Source organism: Podarcis filfolensis (assembly GCF_964270895.1).
Source record: "Podarcis filfolensis genome assembly, chromosome: 8".
Lineage (NCBI taxonomy): Eukaryota > Metazoa > Chordata > Lepidosauria > Squamata > Lacertidae > Podarcis > Podarcis filfolensis.
In genome coordinates, this window is record NC_139611.1 from 64,182,303 (window position 1) to 64,206,107 (window position 23,805).

Consider the following 23,805-nt stretch of genomic DNA (forward strand, 5'->3'; position numbering starts at 1 on the left):
AAGGCGGGTCGAGTCGCAGTGACATATACGGAAGGGCACGTCACGCTCCTTTGCAGAGCAGCTGCCGCCGCCGAGTCTCCAAGAGGTGCAACTTCAGACTCGGCAGGCGGGTGAGTGAGAGGAGCGCCTACTGGTCAAGCTCAGCGGGGCTTCCTTTGGAGCGACTGCCCTGTAGAGACAAACACGCAGGAGCCCTTCTTAGGCGGGAAGAGGGATCGGGGCTCTTTCTGCTCCCTGCGGTGGTTTGGGGGGTTCCAGTGCCCCCCCCGTCTTGGGAGGGACCCCTTTCAAGGTGGAGGGAAGAGAGAGGGCCCCTCTTCCAGGTCGAATGGCTTTTCTTAGTTTGTTTCCGTGGGTGACATGGTGAACCGTATGTTCATCTTTTGGAAAAGGATTCGCCTGTTGCAGTGCCAAAAGAGTTTTGGTGGTGCCTTAAAAGGTGAACGAATAAACTGCGGTGTGAGGTTTTGTGGTCTACAGCGCTAATCCCTGGGATGGGTTTGACTCTTGATGAATCTGGTGAAGTGGGAGAATCATAGCTCAGGGGTAGAGTATCTGCCTTGCATGGGAACAGGTCCCTGATTCAACCCCAGATATCCTCAGGTGGAGCTGGGAGAGACTGACTCCCCTGAAACCCACTGCCAGCCAAGTGTAGACGAGCTGAGCTAGGTGGCTCAGTGGTCTGACTTGGTATGAGGCAGTTTTCTGGGTTCCGATGAATTGTTTCTAATTGGTCACTCTGCAATCCCAAGCATGCCTATTCAGAAGTAAGTCCTGTTGAATTCAATGGACCTTTCTCCCAGGTAAGTGGGGTTAGGTGGACAGCTGAAGTCTCTTACAGGGCATGATCCTATTGTTTTTACTCTTTCGTTGATGCTACTGCTGGAGATTTATAGAACAACTCTATATGGAAAGTAATCCCCATTCTGGGTCTCACTCTGAGATAAGTGGTATAAGGTTGCAGTTTTTCCTCCCTCCCTAACCCGCCCCCCCCCAACAGTCCAACTATATGTAAAAAAAACCCATGAAAGAATAACATGATCCTACATTACTCAGAAGTAAGCCCCATTTAATTGGACTTTACAGGTAAGTTCCTAGGATTACAGCATATCCTACTTCTATGTAGATATGCATAGGGTTGAACTGTTAAGCACTTTTTCAGAAACCCTGGAACATACTAGGGAATAAGGAAGAATCTGTTCCAACTGTAAAGGGTTTCATCTTTGAGATACTTTATAGGAAGGATATAAATATTGATGATAAGTATGGTCATTCATGTGTGGTGGTTATGTGTATATTTGTTTACCTATACACACAGAGAGAGAGCGCTAGGAAGTAGGGCCTAAGTGGGAATGTCTTGCTTCCACTCTCTTCATTTAGTTGGGCCATGAAAATGAACCTGCTTTATGATTTCTGTTTTTAAAGGTGGGGTTGCCCCTTCTCCTCCTCCTGTCATGGGAGAGGTGACAATAATTACATCTTCCTCTTTTGATGAAATACCTTGTTTTTCCCAACACCCTCAGTAATTATGAGAAGGACCGGGGGAGTTTACCGACATCTTTAGAGAAGTTCCTCCCACTACCTTTTTCATATTGCCAAACAATCCATATGGATAGACCAGGAACTTCTGGGTGTGTTCAGAAACTCATACAAGGAATGGCTAGAGAAACTCCAAAAATATATATTTTGAAAGAGGGCTAGACTAGAATGCTTCTTTCTGATGTGCTACTTTTCTGCATGCAGGGAGTTTTGTATCATCATTATTTGTGGGGAGGAGCAGTCAATAATGTGAAAGATCTTGCCTTGTAATCTGAAGTGGAACACTCCTAGGTTTGCCACTTCAGTGAAAACTAGGCTACATTTCTTCAAGTTTATTTTTAGACATCTTTTCCAAATGACTCTCAAAGTGGCTTTCAAGAGCAGTAAACAGAGCTAAAAAAAATAAAGCAGAAACGCTGATATATTGATGACTAACACCTCCATCATATTTCCAGCTGTGTTAATCTTGTTGCAGCAAGAACAACAAAGTCATGCGACACCTTAAACAAAGTTTATGATGGCATAAGCTTTCATGGACCACAGTTTGTTTTATCAGATGCACAAAGTGTTATCTTGAGTTACAGGTGTATATAGTCTTCATATTATATTACTACTGTATAGTCATAATTATCATTATGTCACTTTTATTAGTATTAGTCACTTTTTCTCAGAAAGGAGAACATGAATTGACCTACAAATTTAAAAGCTAGTGTAAAAACAAGAGGAAAAATAACCTAAAATATTCACCTGTACAGTACAGTGGTACCTCAGGTTATATACGCTTCAGGTTACAGACTCCACTAACCCAGAAATAGTGCTTCAGGTTAAGAACTTCGCTTCAGGATGAGAACAGAAATCGGGCTCCGGCAGCGCAGCAGCAGCAGGAGGCCCCATTAGCTAAAGTAGTACTTCAGGTTAAGAACAGTTTCAGGTTAAGTACGGACCTCCGGAACGAATTAAGTACTTAACCTGAGGTACCACTGTATTATGTATAAAACAGAAGATCCAACTCAACCCCGCTCTACTAAAAGAAGCAAAAAATTCAAGTCCACAGGTCTGGGTGAATAAAAATGTATTTGCCAGGCACCTAAAACAGATGCTAACATGCCTCTCTGGGGTGAGCATTCCACAAACAGGGAGCCGCCATTATTTATTTTATAGAGTACCCTCCTTTTCTGCTGTGTTCTAACCCCACCTCAGCCTTTTCCTTCCACTGCCCCAGTAGCAGCCTTCCAAATAACCCCACTAAAGTTATTAGTCTGCCCAAAAAACAAATGCACACCCTATTACCTTGCTGGGCGTTGGCAGAAGAAGGATGAATAGCTTCGTCCCTCTAGCAGCCACCTACTACATTTCTGTGCTGAGTGCAGAGGAGGGACGGGGGGGCACTGCATTCCTCCTACTACTTCATGTGGAGTTCCAGGTCTCCTATGGCTGCTGGGCAAATGTATAAAGACAAGGCACTGTCCAAGAGAAGAGAAACAGCCTTCAAACCACTGAAACAATTGTTAAGAGAGAAGGCAGAACGCCTTCTCCCCCTTTGCCCCAGTACTGCTAGAGGGGTTGCTGTTACTGAGGGCGGAGTTATGTAACTGACATTGCAATCCAGTACATGTCTATTCAGCTCCATTGAGTTGCACATAGAGGCAGGTGGATCTTAAAAGCCAGGTTAATAAATGGTAAAGGTAAAGGGACCCCTGACCATTAGGTCCAGTCATGACTGATTCTGGGGTTGCGGTGCTCATCTCGCTTTATTGGCCAAGGGAGCCAGCGTACAGCTTCCAGGTCATGTGGCCAGCATGACTAAGCCGCATCTGGCGAACCAGAGCAGCGCACGGAAACGCCATTTACCTTCCCGCCGGAGTGGTACCTATTTATCTACTTGCACTTTGACATGCTTTCAAACTGCTAGATTGGCAGGAGCAGGGACCGAGCAATGGGAGCTCACCCCGTTGCGGGGATTCGAACCGCCGACCTTCTGATCGGTTCTCCTAGGCTCTGTGGTTATACACTGGGCCAATATTCTATCATATTACAATCCATAAAACTGCAAAGGTTCCTCCATAACTGCTGTGAAACAAGGTATGGTGACCCTGGGGGTCTCCAGATGCTGGACTCCCCATTAGCACCAGCCGGTATAGTGAGCAGTTGGCCATGATGAGAGTTGTAGTCTAGCAACAGCTGGAGAACCAGAGAACCTTCATTCCTTCTGTTATGGATCAGTAAGATGCATGTTCATCCAAAGACGACCCTGTGTCCCAAAATTCCGGTGTCTTCAGATTGTATTTTAAAACATTCCTGTTCACAAAGGCATTTGATGGCTGAAAGATAACTGTTCCCAGCAATTAGTTGTTCTAGTTGGCATCCGCCAGTCTTGGGAGACAATGGAAGAGTACACCTTTGTGGGTAAAGTCAAACCATTAGAGACTTACAGCACTTGCTGTGGCTGTACAGACCAATATGGGAGAGACATGTTTTGTTGAGTAGAGACAGATGAAATTGTCCAGTTGTGCTGCTGCAGGTGCACCACAACATTTCTTCTCTCTACTCCTCCCAGCAGCAATTCTTCCTCTGGTCATTGCTATGGATACACGACCTGACTGTCTCCTAATAGTGCAATTGTCTGCAAGGGATTCCCATATGGCGGGATTAATGTTGCCAGCCTCCATGTCATCTTTGCAGCCATCTTTGTAACACAGAGATGGTCTGCCAACTGACCTGGTGCCTAAAGCCAACTCCCCATAGAGCAGGCCCTCAGGGATTCTGCCATCTTCCATTCTGTAGACGAGACCAGAGTGTTGACATGTTGGGAATGTGGGCTTGGGAGAGCACACCTTTGTTTGAGTCTCTGTTCTGTCAAGTGATACCCAAAACCTTCCTGATGCAGCTCATGTAGAAGGTGTTGAAGCATCACTCCTGGCAGTTGTAAGTTGTCCACAACTCATTTCCATAAAGCAGTGTGCTCAACATGCAAGCCTGGTAGACCTTCAGTATTAACTTGAAGGATATGTGACTGTTTTTAGATGTTTTTGTTTTACTATTTTGTTTCACTGCTTTGTTTCCCACCCCCCCCCACCCCAAATCCTGGGCTTCTTTGGGATGAAGGGCAGGATAGAAATTTAATTAATAATAAGGATGAATAAAACTTTTTTTTTCTTCCCATAACTTTCAGGCTCTCCTTTCTCTTCAACTTAAAAAAGTTTGCTTGAAAAGGGAGGACCATGTCTTGGATAAAAGAAGGAGATTTGTCCATCTTGGAGAGATTCTGTGCCAGTGTGATAAAGGTAAGTGTTACGCTGATGCTATCACAAGTTATTTGACTTGGATGCTTGCATGTGAGTGTTAGAAGTATTGCTGCTTATATAATGCTATAGGGCTTGAAGGGTGAAGAGCTGAATCCTGCCGGCAACCCATATCCCCTATCTTGTAGGCCATGAGATCTTGCAAAGCACCGCACATTGCGATGTCATATATGACATTTAGGTGGGCATGCTTGGCCAGAACAGCCTTATGGGCCAAATGAGGAGGCCTGGCAGGTCTCATTAAGCCCGTAAGCCATAGATTCCCACCTCTGCTATAGGGGAACACCTCTGGAAATTCTGGTCCTAGAGTCTCTCCTGGAGAACCTTTTTTCTGCAGTGGCATTCCTTCTCTTGCCAGTGATCTCTCATGGGCCAGAGCTAAATATAGGCAGGGGCACCCACCTCTGTCTCCCCCCACCCAATAGTGTACTGCTGAGGGGACAGACAAATTACTATTCTCTAAGTTCTGTAGTGGTCACTTTCAGAACTCCGTATGTTTCCTCCCTTCAGGCTTCCCACCTGACATGATATTAGGCTAAGGGCCATGTATTGCCTGACCAAGAGCTGCAGGTTCCACAGCCCTGCCGTAGAGGATAGCTCTTTTGGCCATAGGCAGGAAGGAATTTCCTTCCTGCAGATAAGTGAGTGGGATGGTGGAGAAGGGTTGGTTGGCTCTGCCTGTCCTCTGCACCCAGCACAGAAACAATGTGGGCTCCTGCAAGGAGGACAGAACTCCCTGTTCCTCCTCCACTATTCCTCAGCAGGTTGGTGTGTGTGTGTGTGTGTGTGTGTGTGTGTGTGTGTGTGTGTGTATTTGCAGGTTGCCAACCTTTATGAGCATATGAACAAGGCTGTCCTATGGTGCTCTTAGATCTGCCAGGATTAGGCTCTGGACCACCTTTCAGTTTCTGTGTTTTTGTTCTAAAACTCAGCAGTTATTATTTTAAAAAACCTGTAATTTGGGGGGGGGTAGAGGTGTACTGCTGACTTAATCTGTGTTGCTTTTGCTCCTGCACTCTGCACACAACTGCTATTTTCGGGCCGCCCCCCCCTCCCACTTTGTGCTCACCTTTAGGGAGGGCAAGCCTGAGTTCATGCCTTGTCCTGGTTTGGGAGGCCATTAGCAATACAGTCTACCCACTCTCTTCTATTGCTGTGACTTATTATTGCTACCACCCGCTTGCTTGCCAGACAGAACCAGTGGGCAGACAAGCAGTGGGCAGCAGGTCTTGTATTTGCTCATCCCTTCTGGGCCAGAATGAGGCACAGGTGAACAAGCAAGAATAGGAGGATCGGGTCCAGGTGGCTCTTATTTGAATGTGGGCTGTCAGCAGGTGCCTGATTCTGCTGACCTTTGATCTCTGCCCTGGCTCATGATACATGCTGAGGCTGAAATTGAGTTTGATTATTATCATTTTTCTGACAGCTTATCATTTCTCTGCTTTCTCCCCCCCACCCTTTGCATTTAGGCAGGCCCAATGCCCAAGCACATCGCCTTCATCATGGATGGCAACCGCCGTTATGCTCAAAAACACAAAGTGAAAAAAATAGAAGGACATTCACAGGGATTTGCAAAACTAGCACAGGTGAGGAGGACCTTTTCTAGACAAGTGGCTGTTTAGGATGCAAAGGCCGAGATGGTGGCTTCAAGACTTGGTTCACATTTGCCTTGGCTAGGTCAAAATGTGTGTGTCTAATCACCCTGTTCCCTGTTCTTTTTTTCTGTCTACCTGGGCTCAATTTCTTCCTTTTGAGGTCCAGATTAAAATTGCCGGCTTTAACCTTTACAGCCTTAAATGGCTTGGGACCAAGTTACTTTATATACAATTTTCTCCCCTCTGTACTTACCTGAACCTTAAAAGCTTCAGGGGCTTTGTTTTGGGTTCTCTGGATGAACTGAGATGGGTAACCTCCAGGGAGAGGGCCTTTCCAGTGGTGGCACCCCAGTGGCCATTGGAGAGATCATTTGATGAGCACAAAGGGAGCAAAAACTACCTATTTAGCAGATATCCGTAAATCAAATGGGGAGAGAGGTTTGCGTGTGTTTCTGTAACCCACCCTAGAGCTATTTGATGAAGGGCGACCCAAAAACAAAAATTTAGTTTTAGTGATTAGTTTGTTGTCACTTTGGCTTTGAATAAATATCTCCTTTTCTACAGACACTGCAGTGGTGCTTGAGTCTGGGTATCCGGGAAGTCACAGTCTACGCCTTTAGTATTGAGAACTTCAAGCGATCCCAGGAAGAAGTGGAAGGCCTGATGGAGATGGCAAGGCAAAAATTTACCCGTCTTCTAGAAGAACAGTAAGCTCCTTCTTTCTAACCTTCTGCCGCAACCTGCAAGTCCAGGGCCGGGAACCTGAGACCTTCCAGTTGTCATTGGACTCCAACTTCCATCAGCCCCAGCTAGCATGGCTAATGGTCAGGGATGATAGGAGTTGTAGTCTAGCAAGATCTGGAGGGCCCCAGGTTGCCCTCATTTGCTGTTAAGGAACATGATGTATTTCTGCATGCATTGAAAAGTTAGGCCTGACTTGAGTTATCACTTCTGTCACCAGCAGGAAACATTGAATTGTATTCAACTGACTTTTACTCAGAACAAACCAATTTAAATTAATGGACCTAAGTGAGTCAAAGCCGTTCATTTCAGTGGGTCCATTCTGAGTAAAAGTCAGTTGGAAAGAACCCATGAATTAATCCTGCATTAGAACATGATTTTTGCCCTGATGGGGGAAATTGCAGTAAATATACTTGATTCTAAAGTAGCTTTTCTGTATTGTTTCAAAGGCAAACTGTTGGAAGCAGGGTATGGTTATTTGTTTTACATATTTATAACTTGCCATTCCCACAAATGTTCCCAAGCCAGTTTACCTAAGAAAAATATTCCTTTTATTAAAATTAAAATAAGATACCACTGAATAAAAGCAATAATAACCTATATAAGCAGCATAAAATCATTTGGTGGAGAGAGAAAAACAGTTTAGCAGTTTAAACAAATTAACAGGCCTGGGGAAATAGAGGTCTTTCTGCTGCCAAAAAAAGACATCAAGGTGGTTGCCAGGTAAACATCTTGGGAAATTATTCCATAATTGAGGTGCCACCACTGAAAATGCCCCGTCTTCATTGCTTGCCTGCCACATTTCACCTAGTAATTTGGAGAAAGACCTCAGGTGAAGATCTTTAGAGTCTTGGTAGGTACATACGGAAACAAATGTCACACTAGTTGTCAGTCTCCTTAGTGACTAAAATTTTTGTATAATTCTACAGGGAAATGGCTGAGGTTTCTGTGAACTGACAGATTAGTAACTGAGGATATGGAATATTGCTGTGCTTTAACTTATTTTTGGAACAATACCTTCCCAAAGTTTCATCCATTTATTTTATTTTCAGTATATAATTTCAAGGGCATAAGCTTTAGCAGATTAGTGTCTACTTTGTGAAGTGCCATAGTAGGTACATGTGTGGGGTGATGGTCGATGGAGGTAAAGAAAATCTGGTCAACAGTGACGTTGGAGGGAATTGAAATGGAAAAAATAGAGACTGTGACAATTAAAAGCTTAAATGTAGATGCATGGGCCAGTTACAAAGCAGTGTTGATCACATAAACATTAGTAGGCTAATTAACCCCTGTGATGATAATATGAGAGCAAGAAAGAGACCTGCATCAAATTATTACAATTTTTGTGATCATTTCTAACATTTATTAATTCATAATTATAAAATTATTTACATACCATTCTCTTGCAACAAACCAAGGGGATGTTTACCAGCAAATCTTTTTTTAAAAAATGATATTTTATTGAACCGTTTTAAATTATAAAGCAATAAAGTGATACAAACAAAAAAAGGCACCAAACTCTGTAAAGGGAGGGGAAATATATGAATATATACAACAATACCCTAACCCATACATTCTTTTATAAATTTGATACTATTCTAACACTAATGTAAATATTAATAGCCTACCACATTTTATATAAATGCATTCCAAATATTATCATTTATCCAAGCAGAGTCTACGTCTGTAAACATGTCTGTTCATCAGTTGCAAGTGTTATCATATTATCAAAAGGAGATAATGTATCCATATCAGTCTCTTGGCTACCATTAAATCGCATAAAATCTATTTTCGTTATCCCATTGTTAACTTCCTGCAACAAATTAAGCTAAGAAAGCTGGAGGTATATTATTTATAGGTATATGATTCATGTTTCTGCATATTTTTGCACTACGAAATAAAATAAAACTAGCCTGAGCTTTTAGACGTCTTCCTGTGAGTAGCTGCTGCTTGACTGTATTACAGCTGTTAGTGGTACCAGGATAAAAAGAGAAATGCGGTTGTGTTTTGAATTTTACTGGGTCAAATGGACCATTAGTGTATATTGACAGAGCAGCAGAAAGAAACTAGAGTAGTGGGTACTTACTGGGTTCTTTTCAGTTCTGTGCTGGACTGTGGAGAGTTAGGAGGATTATTCCACATCCTTGTGCTATTATCGGGATGAAAATGGCCATTAGGAATCAAATTTCCACAGGTCGCAACAATGCCTGCTTTCTGAAACACACAGTTGACCTGAAGAAATACTTGATAGAAGGTCTCTCTAGAGATGATGCTGGACTCGTAAGTTCCCTCAGCCCCAACCATTGGTGCCCACAGGGCCTCTGGGTATGGTCTGAAAATACATGAGGATCGCCATCTTGCAGATTCTGAGCAAGGCTCTGATCTGTGCCTGGATGGATAACCACCTGAGAACCTCATGTATGCCATGAGAAAAGAAAGTTGCGGTTTAAATAAATCTGGAGGGGCACAGGCTTTCCTACCTATTATTATTATTGTTATTGTTATTATCATCACCATCATTTAATAATAAAATTTATATACTGTCCTTCATCAAAAGATCTCAGGGCGGTTCACATAATAAAATACAAAATAAAACACAAGTAAATAATTAAACCAAAGTTATTTATCATTGAGATGAGGGTAGCATGATGGTTAAGAGAATGAGCTGTGAACAAGGATATCCCCAGATTAGTCAGCTGTCATGAATTCAGTGGGTGGTTTGGGGGCAAGCTCCAAACCCCATTCCCACTGCTGTTTATATAGGGATAATCGCTGTAACCTACTCCACAAGATTGTGCATAAGGATTACGGAATAATTGTATGTGGAATGTAAGAAAAGAAAAGTGTCATATGATAGCTATTACATTAGTTATAAAGTATGTTTCATACTGTCCTGTCCTGTACTTGAAGTGAAACTTCAGGGTTTGCCAATTGCTGACTGGTTAACTATGGGAAGAAAGGTTGTTTGGACTGGAATTATTAACCCAACTGGCTGTAACCTGCTAGCTGGTATATAATTTACATTGGGCAAAGTGGCTGGGGAAACCCACCCAGATGGGCGGGGTATAAATAATAAATTATTGTTATTATTATTTATAGGGAATTTTTATATTTTCAAATTATCTGTTGGTATAAAGCAAACTTTATTAATTGGAGCAGTTATATCTTTCCCTCCACTGCTCTCCTAGAGCTAAGATCTGCTCACAACCAAAACTCATTTCAAATGATACCATAACACTGATAAGAGGGACAGCCAGTAAAGGAAGTAAACAGAGACCCAAACAGCACTCTTGGAGCTTCAGTGTGTGTCCTTTCTCTGAAGTGAAACAATTAAGGTGCTTAATTTGTATATTAAATTGTCTGGAATCTTGGGGGAGCTGCTCCAATTTAGACCAAGATGAAAGTAAATATAATTCTAGTCTAGGGTGGGTATGAACAGCCTTCTTCCTACTGTAGCGTAAACCTGATTATATGATTCTTTTCTCAGGTTACGTCTAAGAAGAGTGGGCATTCAGTTGGGACCCTGAAGGCAATAATTTTTATTGGGGCTCTTAGCCAGTGGAGCCTGGCGATGGCAGGATTGAGCACCTTTGCCTTCCACCCTAGGCTGAAGCAAAGTGCAACTGTGTAGATACCCTGGTCCCCTCTTGTAAAAGTCAGTAGACTTAATTAATTAATGTTTCCCCATGCAATGGGTTTGAAAAACCAACACCCACACAATACACTTCATTGCTGTTCATTCACAGCTCATTAAAGTATAGTGGAACCTTGGTTCTTAAACTTAATCCATTCTGGAAGTCCATTCCAAAACCAAAACATTCCAAAACCAAGGCGCGCTTTCCTGTAGAAAGTAATGCAGAATGGATTAATCCGTTCCTGACTTTTAAAAACAACCCCTGAAACAGCAATTTAACATGAATTTTACTATCTAACGAGAGCATTGATCCATAAAATGAAAGCAATAAACAATGTACTGCAGTCACACAATCAATCAATCAATCAATAGCTGAACTGGGTTCCACACAGTCACAAAAACAAAACAAAAAAGAGCCACAAAAACGCAAAATAAATAGCAAAAACAGACAGACCTCAGTGTAACACTCAAAACGGAAGTGTGGCACTCAAATCAGAATCGTAACACTCAAAAAAGAAGTGTGGCACTCAAATCGTCAGCATAACACTCAAATCGTCAGCGTAACACTCAAAATGGAGCATGTTCAGCTTCCGAAAAATGTTCGCAAACTGAAACACTTACTTCCAGGTTTGCAGTGTTTGGGTACCAATTTGTTTGAGTACCGAGGCGTTTGAGAACCAAGGTACCACTGTAAGCTGAAATCATGGCTGCTGGATGATATAGTAAACATCTTTGGAGCTTTTGGCAGGACAGTTTCAAATGTGTTGCTGTCTTGTCATTGTTCACGTGGCCCCAGATCCAACTCTTGCTTGCGTGGAAAACCCTTGTGACTTGTATTCTTCTCTCCCCCACTCCTCCATGTGTCCTGTTGCAAGATGTAAGCAGAATCTCTGAATAACTGAGTGTCGGTTAATAATGACTGTATACTGTATGTGCTGGCATTGCTGGGGTTTGTCTTGTCTGTTGTGTTAGTCAAATTCCTCCCTCCTCTTCCTCTTCTCCCTTTTAGGGAGAACTTGGAGAGACACGGTGTGTGTGTTCGTATCCTCGGGGACCTGCCCCTCCTGCCGAAAGATATCCAGGAACTAATTGCCAAAGTTGTGCTGGCAACGAGGCACTACAACACGTGAGTCCTGTTGCAAAGTCTTGCCATTTAAAAACATGGTTTTTATTGGAGTCGTCACAAGACCATAAAAGCAAACAGAACATCAGTAGGAGCATGTTTGTCAGATGTTTGAACAAAAAGCAAGTGATCATTCATTACTCTCATTGTGCATGTCTGTATTTAATGTCAAAATGGGGCAGGGAGGTATTAAGTCAGGCCACTCCCTGTACATAATCTCTCTGCAGTTGTATCAGAAACCCGGGGCCCATCCATATCTTGGCTTTGTGTGGATTATGAACCGTTTGTTCTTCCTTTAATTGTGTAGTAGTAATAGTAATAATAATAATAATAATAAGTTTATTATTATAAAGTTTATTATTATAACGGGGCTTCCGTTATCACTTTGTGGGTGGATACTGGACTTTTTGTCAGACCGCCCCCAGAGGGTTCGGTTGGGCCCTTATACCTCTAATATGCTTAAGACTAACATAGGAACACCACAGGGATGCGTACTCAGTCCGCTCCTTTATATTCTCTACACGTACGATTGTGTCGCTGCTGACCCTAGTAATAGGGTTGTCAAATTTGCAGATGACACAACCGTGATTGGGCTCATCCCTGAAAGGGAGGGTGAAACGGATTATAGAGATGAGGTGGAGCGGCTGACAGAGTGGTGCAGAGCTAACAACTTGCTCATAAATACAAGGAAGACAAAGGAGCTTGTGGTGGACTTCAGGAGACAGAAGAGCAATATCCAGCCACTTTTGATTGATGGGGTCTGTATGGAGAGGGTTACAACGTTCAGATTTTTGGGCATTGAACTACAAGAGGATCTGTCCTGGAGTGTCAACACAAGGGGGCTTGTGAAGAAGGCGCAGCAGAGACTGTACTTTTTGAGAATTCTAAGGAAAAACCATCTTCTGCAGAAACTGCTGCTTGCCTTCTATCACTGTGCCATTGAGAGCGTGCTCACTTATGGCTTATGTGTGTGGTACGGAAGCTGTACTACCCAGGACAGGATGGGGTTGTGCAGAGTTGTTAAGGCAGCAGAGAGCATTGTTGGCTGCCCACTCTCCACCTTAGAGCAGTTTTATGCCACAAGGTGCCATAGGAAGGCACTGGACATAGTAAAAGATCCATCGCATCCTGGTCACTGTCTCTTCGAGCTCCTGTCGTCGGGACGGAGATACAGGACGATGAAGACAAGAACGAGCCGTCTTAAGAACAGCTTCTTCTCCAGAGCGATCTCGGCCCTGAATGGGAAGCCTGGACTTTGAAAGTCATCTAATCTTCCTTGCTGTACTATACTGTATTGTTTTAATTAGTGTTTTTATGGAGCAGTCAAGTAATTTCGTTGTCCCTGAGAGGGGGCAATGACAATAAAGATATTATTATTATTATTATTATTATTATTATTATTTATTATTTATACCCCACCCATCTGGCTGAGTTTCCTCAGCCACTCTGAGCGGCTTACAGAATATATAAAATACAATAAAGCATCATACATTAAAAACTTCCTTTCAGCTTCCTTTTAGGAGGGGATTCAGAATAGACTATCAGTTTAATTGGATGAACTCAAGTTCAGGTATGATAAGAGAGGGAGGAAAACTTCCTTAACACGGTGCATCATTTTTCTTCTCTCTTTATTTTTTAAAAGGTGTTTTTTGAATATTGGTATTGCATACACATCAAGACAAGAGATTAGCAATGCGGTGAAAGAGCTGGCTTGGGGAGTCGAAGAAGGACTGCTTCAGCCCAGGTAACCTTGCATGTTTGATTTCCGCAATGGGGCTGCTGTGGAAGCATCCACTCTGTGGCATACCATCTTCAGTCCCAAGTTGAACTCTGTTCCTTAGGCTTGGCAGAAGGAGCTGGATCATCATAGTGCTGACTATCGGGCCCTTGTGCCCACATGAAGCCAGATTTTCCCATCCCGTATCCCCATGCTGCTGCCACCGCCACTCCTTGGAGCACATTCCTGCACACTGATTGGCTGGCCATTGTGTCAATCATGAAGAGCAGTTTTCAAAGCATGAAAACCTTTTTTAAAAAAAAAAAAAAAAACAAAAAACACCAGCAACCTTAAAGCACTAAGCAAACATTGGAGGGCATAAATACGCAAGGCTCTTGGAAATGCAAACAAAGCAGTCATGAAATCCGAAGCCTCAGCGGAAGGGCAAGCTGGCAGTCAGGACTTGAGTCGCAGGCTCTACCTGTGCTGCTTAGGGAAAGGTTGGGGAAAGCAAAGCTCAGGCTGCAGGAGGAAAGCTCATGCCAATTACAGTTTTCCAGTCTGTTTGTACACAGCCATAATAATACTTTCGCAAGGCTAGGCTACATGGTGCCCTCCAGGTGTTTCTGTACTTCAACTCCCATCAGTCCCTGCCAGCATGGCCAGCGGTCAGAGATAATGGGATTGTAGTCCACCAGCATCACGCTGACTTACTCCCAGTGTCCTACACCTCTTCCTCATCTACATTCTCCACTGCAACTGTCTGGGCCTTCCCACAGAAGTCCAATGCCATTCTGAAACCCCTTCAATGTTCTTAGAGAAGCAGTGGTGGATCTTGGGGTCTCAAATTTCAGCAGTGCCCTGGGTGATGCCAAATTCCGGCACCCCTCCACCTCTCACACTCCATTCTAAATCATAGTTGCAGGGGCCTGAGGCCCGCGCCAGTGCGACCAAACCTCTTGAGAGAAGTCACATGTACTAAAAATCAGTGTGCCACCTTTCCGTCCCAAATACCTGCCCATATAGCTTTTTTGAAACCAAGCAAAACTATTTGAAAAACAAAAGAAACACATAGCAAGAAAATGCTACGACAAACAACATGAAGCAGACCGCTGGGCACTCAATAGGAGGTTGCTAAGCAGTGCTGGGGACATGTCCCAGGCTTCACCCCCTTCTGAGCCATACAAGTCTTGAGAGCCACTAAGAGGCCTTGAGGGGGCTGCATTTGGCCTCAGGGCTGAGGTTCCCCATCCTTTCTCTAAATGAAAACTGATCTTCAGCTATTCAAGCCTCAAATCCTCATTAGACCCCCTCCTAGCAGCTTCCTATAGCTCATGGGGGACAGAATGGAACTCGGCAGCACAGTTGCTTCAGGGCCAAGTGAAAGTCCCTCAGTGCTACATTCTGGAAGTGGTCCTGCAGATGGGACTGGAACTACCACAATACTGCACCTCTTGACTTCCATCTCACAGAGCCCCTTCAGGAGGATAGCATTGTGGACTGTATTGAAAGCTGCTGACTGATCAGTGTCACCCGGGAATGTCTTGCATTCTACACCCACCACCTGGGCACAGTGGCAAAGTACCATTTTGGGAGTGGGAGGACCATTGGGATGCAGTGGGGCCTTCTCCACATACAAAAGTATTCTGGTCATTGAGACCCTTAGGAATTTTTACATCGGTGGATGCATGGAGTGGGACCACCTTAGCAGTGGTGCCGTTCTTGTGGATTTTGCTCCTCAAGAGGCTCACCACATGCCATCCTCCTGTGCTAGCCTTGTATTTAAGCACGAGTCTGGTAGCCATAGGTGATAAGGATTTGCATGTCGGCAAGCACATGGAGTTCCATTTAGGCAAATGTGGACTGGGGAAGGAGGAGGAGCAGCTCCACACCTGGCACAGAAACCCAAGAAACCAAATCAGGCTGAAGGAGGATGAGCAGAATTCTCCATCTCTCTCTGCCAGCCCCCAGGAGGCTGGTGACACATTCTGCATGCTAGTTACTCTTATTCACAAGGTTTTTCCATGCACTGAGCTGGTTCTTTAGAACTTCCCTGTTCTTTCAAGTCTCTGGAGGGCGTGAGGACAAAACACAAGTGGATTTATTTTAGGTTTATGATCTTACAGATGTCATGGTCTTAAATGCTGGCACACTTTGTATTGCCTTTTTGTGTTTGTGGTTGTAACTGTGTTGCATTTCTTCTTCACCTACTTGGTGCATTCTTCTCTGGCGGAAAAGTAGTATTGAAATGAGAAAGAAAAATAAGTGCCATAAACAAAGAATGGGCAATTAGGCATAGTGCTAGTATAGATTCAAGAGTTGTTTGTTTTTTTATTTGGAGTTTAGAAACTCCAAATAAAGGGCACACCTCCCTTGTGCCCTTTAGAATCTGCTCCACACTTTAGAAACAATAATAAAATGAGTCTGATCGTATATGAAACATGTTTATCAAATGTATCTTGTGCCAGTTTACTCCTTACCACCCAAAGCAAGTTCAAACAAAGTCCTCAGTGCTTTCAGAAAAATGCTTGGAATTTGCTTCTTGGGGAAGGCAGTTTCCTAAGTGGGTGGGCCATGCTGCTCTCTGTGCCCTCCTTTTCTTCTTTAAGGAGATTGGCACTCGGATGGAATCATTTAAAGTTAAGATCCAGAGGTGCAGAAATAAGCACATGGTGCCGTCTTTCTAGTCTTCATGGCTAGGAGTCTCACCACTGCCTCCTAGCCATGATGATGAGTGTAGGCTACCCCTGAATTCAGAGACAGTAAACCTCTGGATACCAGTTGGAGGAGCGACAGCAGGTGAGGGTTGATACCCACGTGTACCACTTATGGAGTTTTGCCATAGGCATCTGCATGGCTGCAGTGTGTGGAGGAGGATGCTGGAATAAGTGGGCCTCTTCTTCTTCTTCTTCTTCTTCTTCTTCTTCTTCTTCTTCTTCTTCTTCTTCTTCTTTGCCTAATCCAGAAGGTCTTCATGGTCCACCTAATGTGCATTCCACTTTGTAGATAAACATTGCCTCCCTAATTTAAGTTTTGTGTCTCTTAGTGATGTATCAGAGTCGCTGATCGACAAGTGCCTGTATACCTGTAAATCTCCTCATCCAGACATCCTAATAAGGACTTCCGGAGAAGTCAGACTTAGCGATTTCATGCTCTGGCAGGTAACAGTGAACTGAAATTACCCATGAGGTTGGAAGAGTGAGATCCACCTCTCCTGCTCTGCTTGGTCTTGTTTAGAAATAATTTAGCACTTTGGCTCTGGGGATTTTGTTGTACGGTTTCAGGAAAGATTTTGCGTTTCAGCTTTGGGGGTGGAATCTGAATCTCTCTTCATTAAACCATTAGAATAAAAATACATTCGAAGATATACAGTCCTGCATCACGTACTGGAATTCCAGTGTGAACAAAGGAGCTGTCAGATCAGTGCTAAATGTTGAGAGTCAATGTCAAGCTTTAAAAACAATAAAGCCACTCCTACGGGCTCCAAAAATCTTGTTCAGATATAAAACTGATGTTGCATAAATGACTGGGTCATGCCTCAAAGAAAGTCTTCTGAAACAAAAATGTACTTAGTAGGCACCTAGGCAGCTTGTTGCTGATGACTGATTTCGGCTGGGAACTGATTCCAGAGAAATGGAACTGCAGAACCAAAAGTCTGGTTTCTAGTGCAAGTTAAGGCATATGGTACTCTCAACACTATTGCATCTGAGCAGAGCAGTAGCTTGGTAGGGCTATATTGGGCAAGGGTCACCCTTCCAGATCAAGTTTTTTAGGCCTTAGAATGCTAAAAGCAAAACCTTGAACTGTACCACTAGCTAGTGCAGCTCCCTCAGCAGAGGTGTTTTATGGTGTCAATAGAATACCTCAACAAATGGTGTCAATAGAATACCTCAACAACCAACCTAGCTGCTTCATTCTGCACTAGCTGCAGCTTCTGGGTTAAGCTGCATGCAGGTGCCAGTCCTAAGCCATGGATATGCCTCTGAATATCTGTTGCTGGGAGGTTTGTGGACTTCCTGGTTGGCCACTCTGAGAACAAGATGCTAAACTAGATGGGCTTTTGGTCTGATCCAACAGAGCTCTACTTCCCATACTGCTAACATTACAGCAGGAGTCGCCAGCCTATGGCCCTTCAGATGCCACTGAAGACCAGCTCCCAACAGCCCCACCTTGAGTGGTCAAGGACAATGGCACTATACCCCAGCAGTGTCTGGAAGGCCGCAGGTTAGCTGCCCCTGAATTACAGCTTTTCGTTTTATGCTAAAGCATGAACTATAAATGGGGAAATTTCCTTTCAGGATTCCCCCTTTGATTTCCATGTCCCATTTGCTAAGGGACCTCTTCACCCCATATATCCCTAGCTGGCAACTGCCCCCCTCAGCTGGAGAATTCTGGGAGTACCACATGTCCCAGAGGTGCACTTAGCCTGTACCTAGAACCTGGGCTTTGAGTCTTGCAGCTACAGCCTTCTGGAATCGGTTATCAGCTGAGATTAAACAGGCACCTATCATTTTGATGTTCAGGAGGCTAGTGAATTGTGTAGGTTGAATGTGAAGCAAGTGCAGCTCTCACCCTGCTTTGCAAATGCCGGGGTCATTCTACCTGCTGGTTTCCTGCAACATGATCCTTTTCCCAGCAGAAAAGGAGGGGTGTGCTTTGCTACAAAAAGGACTGCAAGAAGCAGGCCTGCAAGAATCTGTGCTCTTTGGCCTGCATTAGAGTTGGCTAACCTTTTCCAGGCAGAGGGCCACGTGGACTCCATGGTTGTCCAGAGGTATGGCCAAAGTGGGAAAATGTGCACAACAAGAACTGTAGTTCTCAAGGCTGCCTTCCAAAACATTTCCCCCATAATGTTGTTTTGTTATTTTTATTGTAACATAAAAAATGTTACTAGCAAACAAAAGCTCAGTAGTAGGGTATCACATCATACTATACAGAAAACAAGCAAGCAAACAAAAAAAGGATAAGAGGAAGAAATGGCAACACACCAGTCTAATTGAGGCATCCATATTTCCTGAGCTGGCTTGGATGGTGAATGTTGGGCATCTAAGTCCAAAGCATGCAAAATAAAATCCCACCAGAAATAAAATCCCACCAGCAGTCTGGCTCATCCATCCCTCTGGATAAACAGTGATATCCCCACCACCACCCCTCCCTGTAATAGCTGAAGTCCATATGTTCTTAAACCATCCTGGCTGCAGTTACCATCCATGCCAAAGGTTGTTTAGAGCAACAAGCCTTCACGTTAACAGTCATCCTGTTCTGTAAATACAATTGTGGGGAAGCCTGTACGGGTGATTTAATTGTTTTAGATATTTCTAGATAAAGTTGAGACTATTCAAAACCATTGTTATAAGTAAGTGTTAAAGTCATTGTTTTTAAATGACTTGGAGTGGGGTGGCTTGGAGGGATACAAGCCATTTGGCATCACAATAGTACAGTGAGGGACCTACATGAGCTGTTGGGATGGGGAGAGGAGAGGATTTTTTAATTTCTTTTTTTATGGAGAAATTTGGGGGGAGCCACAAATAGCTTTTGGTATCACAGCAGGGAGCCACTGGAGTGTGTGTGTGTGTGTGTGTGTGTGTGTGTGTGTGTGTGTGTCAGAGAGAGAGAGAGAGAGTGTTAGAGTAGACCACAGGTTGTCACCTCAGGCATACATCCTTAGAGCTCAATTCCCTTCCTTCTCCTACCCCCAACCCCCACCCAAAAAAACCCAGAAAACTTTTTAGAGCTGTAGTGTTGGACTGATCATGCTCCCTTCACTGCCAAAAGGATATTGAGGTGGAATGGCAATTGGTATTGGATGTGCACACTCTAGAATGAGTCCTCACAGCCTCAGTCCTTTCTATCAGCAGCAGTGGGGCAATGGGGAAGTCACTTTTCATGACTGCAAAGGTCCTAGTGCAAAGCTAAACACCTCTCTGCCCTGTTTTCACATTCTTATAGTGGAATTTTGAGGTTACAGGATTCCAGCATGGTCCAAAGTATCTGCACATAACCTATGCAATCAATGAATAGGAATGTATGTACCATATGGATGAAAGGCCTTTTGTGGGTTTGTGCTAGAATAATTTCACTGGCCAACGTTGCTTGATTCTGTGGTGTTCTTCCCTCTGCGGACTGCCTGTTAAACTCCTTGTCTTTCTTTCTGCAGACATCTCATACATGCTTGGTTTTCCAGTCTGTGTTGTGGCCAGATTACTCCTTCTGGAACTTATGGGAGGCTGTCCTTCAGTTCCAGATGAACTACAGTGCTTTGCAGGTAACACCCGGAGGGCACAAATCTGAGGCAAATCTGGCAAACCCAGAACTCCCCACCAACATAGTATGAATATTAACTGACTTTCTCAAGACTTAAAAGACTGGGAATTGTGCCAGTTTTTAAAAAAGAGGGGGAAAAACCTTATTGCTTTAAAAGCAAGCATTCCCCATCTCAACTGTAACACTTGAGCAAAAATTCATTGCATATAATGTCATTTATATATTCACAGGCTGAACACAAGATTTAATAAATAAGAATAATATAATAATAGATCCCAGTTTCTGGAGATCAAATTTTGAGTAGGATTTAGTGAGGTCCTCCTAGTTTGTTTTATGGGTAGACCATAAAATTAGTTCAAAGCTGGTAAAAATAAGTTTCCTAATACCAAATTCGTTAAATATATGACATCATCATAAAAGGTAACTAAGCCCAAATGTGCCCCTAGTGAAAATGGTATTAGGTGATCTATAAACAGATGTAGACATTGGGTGATGTTCAGTGTTCATCATATGCAGAACAGACCTATTGAAATGGCTCTGATAGCTTTTCCATTGTGGGTAGATTTTAAAGTGGGTCAGATGTCGTCTTCTGTTTCAGTTAAATACTAGTAAAAAAGCAGAAGTGCAGAAATATTTGATAGTGACCAAATACACTGAATTTTTGCATGTAGCAAGACAAATGCATTGCCGTAGAACGGAATGCAATTGCTTGGTGAGAGTGTGTATGGAAGAAAAATAATTTTAGGAAGAGGGAGCAAACTCTAACTTTGAGAAGCATCAGGGATTGGGTGTTCTTTGTTTGTTTGTTGGGAGCTGTTGCATGGTGGATGGAGAGGCATTTGGGAACCAAACAGAAGCAAATTTCTCCAGCAGTTTTTGCTTCTCTATTCCAGGGAAGCCAGTGAGGTGCTTTCAGGATGTTAAGGCACACCACTCTCATCAACCTTGACCAAGTGGCCATGCTGGCTGGGGCTGATGGGAGTTGTAGTCCCAAAAACATCTGGACGGCATCACATTGACTCTCCCCCTATTGACTTTTAGGCTTGCTTCATTTTCACCAACTCATATGCCATTTCTTTTCAGAAAGCCAGGGATTTGTACATGGAAGAAAGGAAGTGGCAGCAGATGGAAAATGACAAGATCTGTGTGCTGGAGAAGCTGAAAGAGGAAGGTTCTGCATCCTGTACAGATGCGCAGAGACGGCGGACTCTCCTCCAGGAATGCAGAGCTAAACGGGAAGAGAGAATCCAGAGTTTTTTGCAAGCCCTGGAGAATAAGCACATGGACTTCCTAGAAAAACTGAGTATGGCATCAGCATGACAAAGAGGAACTTGTAGGGCCAGGAGTCAGGTGCAGGAGCGGAAGGACATGAATCAAGTTACAAACAGTCCAGCGGCTGCCAGTGGTCTTCACTTGTTAATGGGAATGTAAAGTTTTGTTTCCCTTTGTGTTCTCAGTAGACATATACAAGACTTTACCACCTCTGTGTTTCTGGTTGTTATTCAAGCTTTGGTTGGGGATGACGGTGTCTGAAATAAGTTTATGATTATGTGGGTTTATAAAGGTAACCAAACAAAGAAGACAAACTTGAGTAGATGTTCTTGGGAAGGTCTGTCCTTGTTTCACTCCCTCTTCCCAAACTGCAGTGTTTCGGTGCCTCAGCTAAACAAGTCTCCTTAAACGTCTTCGAATTCTGAAAAGTTGCTTGCCGTGCAGGGAGGGGTGCAGTTGGGGAAAGTGGACAAGGACCCTGTTTGCATGCACACAGACAAATGGGTGTCTAGTTCTAGATGGGCTTTTTGATGCCTAATTAGAGGACTGGCTGTCCCATTAAATAAAAATAAAAATTCTCGTCTCAATTTTCTGTGTGTGGCCAGAAACAATAGAATTGCCCTAATTTGGTGAACCCGCGTACTTGAGGCTCTATAAGGAAACATACATTGCCTGCCCCAGAACTATTTTGGCATTAAGTGGTACATAAATTAATAAAAACTAGATTGGGAGAATGTTCTTTCTGCTTGGCTCTGTATGTGCTACAGAGCTTTGGGCACTCCAGTTTGCTGGAGGTGTATCTAATACAGCATACTCTGCTGTCTCTCTGTGTGTGGTTTTTTTAAGTGTTTTACATTCAGATGGCACCAGAAAATGTCATTTTTTAAAAATAAAAAACTTGCAGATTCAGCATGCTGGATACAGCTGTGAAGAGGCTAATTAAGGCATCAAGCCATGAATAAAGCAATTTTTGGGGGGAGACAACAAATTTTAAAAATAAGCTGAATATTATTAAAAGCTATGTGAATCCAAAGAAGAAATGTGCAGTTTAATTATCTTTTTAAAAAATGGTGAGGATGAGCCAATTGTCAGAGAACCGATACTGTAAATCATCAAACCATTTAAGAATTGTGTCCTTTTTCGATGCCAGTAGTTAAGGATATATACAGAAATACACGGTGACCAATAAATTATGGGAACTTTGTTCTCATACAGTGGCTTTACCTACTGTTAGAAGCTGAATCTTTATAGCTTTTATGATGTCTGAAACAGCTGTTTTAAGAAAGACCTCAAATTCTAAAGGGAATGTCTCTCCTGTTTCTTGAACAGGACATGCACATAACCTCCCAGCCATGTGTTATCTTTTCAGAGGTGGGAAAGAATATTTATTAGTAAATGTTTCTTCTGCATTAAAAACTTACAATCAATAAGTTGAAAAACGTGAATGGTTGGTTCTGTGGGAAACAAGAGGTCCAACATCCTTAATGAAGGTGTTTCTTTGTCTACATGGTTTAGAAGTAGATGTTGGCACACCAGTCCAAACCCCCTCAGAGGTGGGCAACCTCCAGTGCATGGGTCAGTTTTGGTGCTTCAGGGAATCCAATTTGGTTTGTGGTGCCACTTCCCCCCAAAATCACAACCACGTGTCTATCAGCTGATGGGCTTTTAAAAATCCTGCTGAGTGTTACTTCACCACTGCATTCCTTATGGGGAACATGCTTCCATAGCAGACTCCTGCAGGGAGCCTGACTGAACCCTGAGTAGGTGAGCAGAGAGTTCAATCCTACTTGGTGCTTCACCACCCCACCCCATCTCATGGGTCTATCTTTGATAAGGGAGTGGGACTGCCTACCAACATATCACTTCCATCATGATGACAGATGGATGGGTGATTCCCACTCACCTGCCAAAAGTTGGCCAGTGGGGTGGGGGAGATAATGACCTGGCTCACTGGGTGTATACAGAACAGTTTGCATCAGTGTAGCCACTGTGTCATCCTATGCTGGCAAGCATGCTAGCTGCCGGTTGCATCTGTCATGGTCACACATCAAAACTAGATTACTGTTAATGTGCTGGTGATGGGATGTTGTGTCTCTGAATCTTCTGAGACCTGATAGCACAAGATGCAGCAGCCAGACTATATTGCATAGTGTTTTTGGAGCTTTTTGCTCTTGATTTACATCATTTGCACTGGCTCCTGGTCTAATTTCAGGAGCAATTGAAAGTGCTGGACACTTGCCTTCATAGTTCTCAACTGTGTGGGACCAGTATACCTAAAATACAGTCTGCTCTCATATGATCCTTTCCAGTGACCAAAATGTTTGGGTGTTTGGGAACTCCTTGGTGGAGCGTACTCAGTTCTGGCAGGCAGGCTTTTGGACTGGATGGTGGGTCATTTTGCTGGATTCTGGTTTTGTACTAACTGCTGCTTGCTTGTTCTGCACCCCAGCCTCACCCCCCGCATACATTTGTGCTTTGTGGTTTTAATTCTTTGCCTTTTTAAAGCTGCCTTGGGTGGCTCAAATTATGAATGAAAAAGGCATTCAACCACCCTCTAGCAGATTTTCAGGGTGTCCAGTAGGTTTTCAGTGGAACTTGCTTCTGTGTGCTTAATGTCA

The 23,805-nt window shown here is 43.5% G+C and overlaps 1 protein-coding gene and 1 long non-coding RNA gene across 2 annotated transcripts; both read left to right on the forward strand.

The window, feature by feature from the left end:
• The first annotated feature begins 8 nt into the window (after positions 1–8).
• DHDDS (dehydrodolichyl diphosphate synthase subunit) lies at positions 9–22,626 on the forward strand. The gene is made up of 9 exons (XM_083627771.1): positions 9–110; positions 4,712–4,823; positions 6,311–6,427; positions 7,001–7,143; positions 11,821–11,937; positions 13,577–13,678; positions 16,698–16,812; positions 19,809–19,916; positions 20,999–22,626. The coding sequence occupies exons 2-9, from the start codon at positions 4,761–4,763 to the stop codon at positions 21,233–21,235; spliced, it is 1,002 nt and encodes a 333-aa protein (XP_083483897.1). The 5' UTR covers positions 9–110; positions 4,712–4,760; the 3' UTR covers positions 21,236–22,626.
• LOC310769249 lies at positions 17,541–19,352 on the forward strand. The gene is made up of 2 exons (XR_014551572.1): positions 17,541–19,189; positions 19,293–19,352. It is a non-coding gene; the product is annotated as an uncharacterized lncRNA (long non-coding RNA).
• Positions 22,627–23,805: the final 1,179 nt, after the last annotated feature.